Raw genomic sequence first — 5640 nt, 5'->3', positions numbered from 1 at the left:
AATAGTGCCAACGGACACTACATACCCTCCTCCTTAAGATCTCCCAGAGCTTAAGAACTACTAAACATGTTATAATAGACATGAAACAAACATAACGTAGGTGGTTTTACCCTTTAATCTACGAATGGAATAACCCTTTAATATTAAAATGGTAATGACCCTTTAATACCAAATGGTTGTCTGGAGCTTTAAGGTTCACCTACACCACCAACTTTATGTATACTAACCTATACATACTGGCAAGAACATATTTACATATCCTAGATCTACTATACTAGGCACATCAACTGTACTAAGCTAATCATCGAGTTCTAACAGAACAAGCTTATCAACTGGTCTGGTAAGCGGGTTCACAGAGTTGGTCTTGACTGAGACAGACCTCACGCGGCCGTCATTTCCAGGGAATACGTCAAGAACTCTGCCCAATGGCCATGAACATCTAGGGACGTTGTTGTCGGCGACAAGTACAATATCGCCGATAGCCAGGTTTCGAGTTGGCACAAGCCATTTCTGCCTTTCTTGCAGCAAAGGCAAGTACTCTGTTATCCATCTACGCCAAAAAACATCGGCCAGATATTGGACCTGTCGCCAGCGCTGTGTTACATACATGTCAGTTTTATGAAATAGACCTGGTGGTAGGGTACCCCCAGAGCGCAACAATAGCAAGTGGTTTGGGGTGAGGGCTTGGAGGTCACCAACATCATCGGACAGAGAGGTGAGAGGTCTGCTATTGACTATGCTCTCTACCTCACACATTAGGGTTAACAGGCTCTCATCAGTGAGAACTTGTTGCTTTAACAATGAGTTCAGGACCTTTCGAATTGTACGAATACACCTCTCCCACACTCCACCAAAGTGGGAGCCGGAGGGTGGATTGAACTTCCACTCTGTCTCTCGCTGTAGCAGGAACGCTTCGATGTCACTCTGGTTCCAAGCCAGTATTGCTTCACGAAGTTCACGCTCGGCGCCGACGAAATTGCTGCCATTATCGCAACGAATCAGATCAGGGTCACCTCGACGGGAAGTGAAACGCCTTAGCGCATCGATGAAGGATGGAGTACCCATCGTATGGGTAACCTCGATGTGAATGCATCGGCTAGCCAAGCACGTGAATATGCAACCATATCGCTTTAACTCGCTACGCCTACACTTCACCATAAACGGACCGAACAAATCGACACCGACACTCGTGAATGGGGGTTTGCCAGGCGTCACGCGGTCTGCCGGCAAATCGGCCATTTTCTGCTTTCCGACACTAGCATTACGACGTTTACAATCGACACATTTCCGTAAGACTCTACGGACGGCGGATTTACCATGCACAACCCAAAACTTTGCGCGTATCAAACTAAGGACATGGTCGCGTCCAGAATGGCCTGCATGATAACGATGTAGATGAGCGGACTATGATATCGGTGAGGTGTCCGCGATGTGGAAGAATAATCGGATTCTTCGCGCTGTCAGGTAAGTTTGAGTGCTTCAGTCTTCCACCGACTTTCAGAAGACCATTATCCATCACTGGATCGAGCTTCCGGATGACGCTAGATTTGTGGACGTAACCTCGTTTTACTGTTTTCCTCTCCAAGGAATTCATTTCCCTTGGGAAATGTGCACGCTGCACAGATTGCAGGATGAGAACTTCGGCTTCTCGCATTTCGGAGACTGAAATGTACTCAGACTTTGACGGAACGGTGTGATTGCCATCGTTCTTCCGCTTCTCAACTGCTGATTTCAAGCACGCGATGAATCGTTTCACCCGTGCGATGACCATCTTGGCCTTCTGCCATGATGAACATCTTTCGACTGCAGTAACTATAGCATTGTACTCTGGACCGGTTTCCGTAACGGATTGAGCGAACGCAGATTTCTTAATTTCTGGGTCACTCTCGCTAGAGTGCGTATTGCCAACATTATTCAACGATTCCTGAGCCGGCCAGTGGCTTTCGTCCTTTCGTAGAAATTCGGGTCCGGTTGACCACCTCGAATCGTTCGGAAATGTTGATATGTCTAGTCCCCGAGAAGCGTCGTCACCAGGATTAAGAACTCCGGGAACATACCGCCACTGGTCAGGCTGTGTCTTCTCGTGGATCAGAGACAGTCTATTCGCCACGAACGTTTTGAAACGACTTTCTTCATTGTTTATGTACTTCAGAACGGTTGTGCTGTCCGTCCAGAAGGTAGAACCATCAATCGTTAGTTCAAGTTCATCTCGTAGCGTCACGTCTAGTTGAACGGCGACTGTTGCTGCAGACAGTTCTAGACGTGGGATTGTTGTAGTCTTCAAAGGGGCAAGTCTAGACTTCGACATCATTAGGGCGGTTTGAATGTCGTTGTCTTCGTTGACGAGCCGTAGGTACGATACGGCGCCGTATCCCCTTTCTGAAGCGTCGGCGAAATGATGTAGCTGTTTCGACGTAACACGGCCGAAATCTGCCGGCTGTACACATCGCGGTATGGACATCGACTCCAACTGTGGCAAATCCTTCAACCACTTGATCCAGCGAACCGCATACGCGTCCGGAATATCGTCGTCCCAACCCAGGCCGAGTCTGCATAGGTCCTGGCTGACGAATTTCGCTGGTAACAGGTATGGAGCGACGAGCCCCAGGGGATCGTAAATCGAGCTTACGACGGACAGTATGCCACGGCGCGTTAACGGCTTCTGCTTTACATTAGTCTTGTATCTGAACACGTCTTGCTCCATGTCCCACCAGCAACCAAGGGCACGTTCACTGGGCAAGTCCTTGGCGACAAGCTCTCGTAAGCTGACTGCTCGTTCATCGGCGGGGATTGAAGCAAGAACATCACGTGAGTTTGACGCAAACTTTGTCAAACGAAATCCGCCTTTCGACAAGAGCTCGTGTACATCCTCTATCAGTAGAATGGCATCGACTTCGGTAAGCACGGACTTTAGGCAGTCATCGACGTAGAAGTTCTTTCTCACGGTGTCGATGGCTTCTTGACGGAATTTTCCCTCATTATCTGTCGCGGTTCGGCGCAATACGTAGTTACAGACACTGGGTGAGGAGATAGCGCCGAATATGTGTACATTCATGCGGTAGTCAATCGGCTGCTTAGATATGTCGCCACCAGGCCACCAGAGGAATCGCATGGCATCGCGGTCGTCCATCGGCACGTGGACCTGGTGGAACATGCTTTCAATATCAGCCTGGAAGGCGATGGGGCCTTCCCGGAAGCGGGTAAGTACGCCAGTTAGCGAGTTTGTGAAGTCTGGGCCCTGGTACAAAGCCTCGTTAAGCGATACACCACGGTATTTCGACGAGCAGTCGAAGACTACTCTCAATTTGTCAAGTTTCTGCGGATGAAACACTGGGTGATGCGGTAGATACCAGGTCAACCCTGGCTTCCCAGTCATCTGAGTCGAAGTTACGGGGCCAGCGAACGATCGCTCTACTAAGTTATCGATGTAGCATTTGTATTTCGTATGTAAGTCGCTGTTGCTGGACAATCTTCTACCGAGAAGATTGAGTCTATTTGCTGCGAGAACCCGGTTGTTCGGCAGCTGCGGTGCATCAGGTTTCCATGGCAACCCGACTTCATAATGAGTACCGTCCATTTTTGTAGAGTCTTTCATCAGTGAAAGTGCAGATTTATCGTTAGCTGACATTTCGACGGCCTCAATGTTTATATCGTTGAATTCGCGGTTGCAGTAGCCCTTGAACTGTTCATTCAGCTGGGTATCGGCTTTCAGCGCATTAACACATACGTTACGATCACGTACTGTTGCTATTCAGGGGACCGTTAACCGTCCAACCAAATTTCGTACGTACGGCGAACGGACCATGTGAGCACTTCCTTACTTCCTGTGGCTCCAAGGCGCTGCAGTTGTCATTTCCGATCAGCAAGTCGACGCCTGCGCCACGGATACTAGTAACCTGTACGCCTTGCAGGTGCTGCCATCTGTCTACGTCCCGCTGGTCTGGAATATCATTCGCCGACACAGGGAGCGTTTCAACGGCAAGGACGTTTGTCAGTCCAAGGAAATGTTGGTCATCAAGGCTACTGACACTCATCGAGACGCACTGACATTCCCTTTCGCTGGTATTGCTCATCGTCGTGAGGTTGAATTTCGTAGATTCCCCTCGCATGTTTAGACGATCGAGTAAGCTCGTGGTGCAGAACGAAGCGGTAGACCCACTGTCGAGGAATGCATGGGTTACGACAACCTTATCCTTGGCTTGGATTTTTACTGGCACGATTGGCATTCCTATTCGATTCGACGGGCCATCGATCAAGGCGTTGCTGACGTTGTTAGCTATATGCAATAGGCGGTGATGGTTCCCATTGCAAGTCGACACTTCTTCACACTATAGGTGACATCATATAAATCACAAGTAAATACCTGGTGATATACCAAGTACATAGGCCCTACCTGGTAATACTGGAATATACCAAGTACATATCTGGTGATATACCAAGTACATACCTGGTGATATACCAAGTACATACCTGGTGATATACCAAGAACATACCTGGTGATATACCAAGTACATACCTGGTGATATACCAAGTACATACCTGGTGATATTATTATGATATACCAAGAACATACCTGGTGATATAGCACCCTGCTTGCTGCAGTATCTTTGCTGGTACACTGCAGGGATCGGGGTGTGAATGAGTGCTTGGAGAAGTCTTTACAGAAAGTGATCAACACATCACTGACGGTAGTCGTTGTAAGCTCTACGGGATAGAAAATACTATTTCATGCCTTCCGCTCTTACAATTGCAATGAACATGAAGGTAACGGCCTGCCACCCATCACATAACAACACTGTATTTTAAATATAGTTGCTGAACTCCATGTATATAGACCTCGTGTATGAATTGTTATTCATACAACAAATATCTATGTTGTGGGAATACCCCTCGTTTCGCCCTCTCCGAATCAATACCCAATTTCAGTTTTCAAATTCAATCTTAGTTTACTCTCCATGCCATTCTCGGAATTATCATACCAATATCATTATCCCTACCCTATATATATTACCCTATTTATCATGCCAATTGAGCAACCATCTTTGTTAGTCACTGTAGTCGTTTCAATTAGTAAACATTTGTTTAGCATTTTTGAGCGCGAGCGTAGTGGTGGTGGTGGGAGGATGGTGGGAAGAGGGGAAGGGAGGGTAATAGGGGAAGTGGTGGGGGAGGAGAGGGGAGGGGGGGAGGGAGCAAAGTAGAGGAGGCTCTAATAGCAAAAGCAGTTCAGTCCTTTGTTAAAAAGCGCACTATGCGCATCTACACGCTTATTTCGCCAGTACTAGACTAGCAAATACTTCGTGTCATGCATAATCACACTACCTTATGACAAAATAAACTCTAGTTCCTCCAATTTCACTGCGCGTTTGCTTAAAACCTACAAGATAGAGGTGCGAAATCTGGTAATCTGGCACCAACGCTGAATTGTTTGCCAAACAATTTCGCCCCGAATCGGTTAGGTGACGTCACATGTTTTTATCTTTGCTACACCCATACCGCTGTACTGCAGCACCGTTGCACGGTTGCTTGGCAAAGTGTCAACAACATCGGAGAATTTGAACAACATTAGATGTATTTTCAAATGCCCTTTATAAGACAACGCGCAGTGAAATGGGAGGAACTAGAGTTTATTTTGCCATA

General features: G+C 47.4%; 1 protein-coding gene across 1 annotated transcript; it reads right to left on the bottom strand.

Moving 5' to 3' along the window:
* Positions 1-297: 297 nt before the first annotated feature.
* LOC106811056 lies at positions 298-4226 on the bottom strand. The gene is made up of 4 exons (XM_014814578.1): positions 3822-4226; positions 1389-3694; positions 836-979; positions 298-550 (listed from the first exon to the last, which is right to left on the bottom strand). The coding sequence occupies exons 1-4, from the start codon at positions 4224-4226 to the stop codon at positions 298-300; spliced, it is 3108 nt and encodes a 1035-aa protein (XP_014670064.1).
* Positions 4227-5640: the final 1414 nt, after the last annotated feature.

The sequence above is a fragment of the Priapulus caudatus genome, unplaced genomic scaffold, assembly GCF_000485595.1.
Source record: "Priapulus caudatus unplaced genomic scaffold, Priapulus_caudatus-5.0.1 Scaffold500, whole genome shotgun sequence".
In the NCBI taxonomy this organism is placed as follows: Eukaryota; Metazoa; Priapulida; class Priapulimorpha; order Priapulimorphida; family Priapulidae; genus Priapulus; species Priapulus caudatus.
Note: the sequence above shows the minus strand (reverse complement) of the source record. Positions and strands in the feature narration are given on the sequence as shown.

Coding starts and splice junctions, on each gene's coding strand:
- LOC106811056 (XM_014814578.1), bottom strand. CDS start 4,226: ATGCCAATCGTGCCAGTAAAAATCCAAGCCAAGGATAAGGTTGTCGTA. Junction 3,695..3,821: donor GCGCCTTGGAGCCACAGGAA/GTAAGGAAGTGC, acceptor GCCGATACCCAG/CTGAATGAACAGTTCAAGGG. Junction 980..1,388: donor ATAGTCCGCTCATCTACATC/GTTATCATGCAG, acceptor CGATAATGGCAG/CAATTTCGTCGGCGCCGAGC.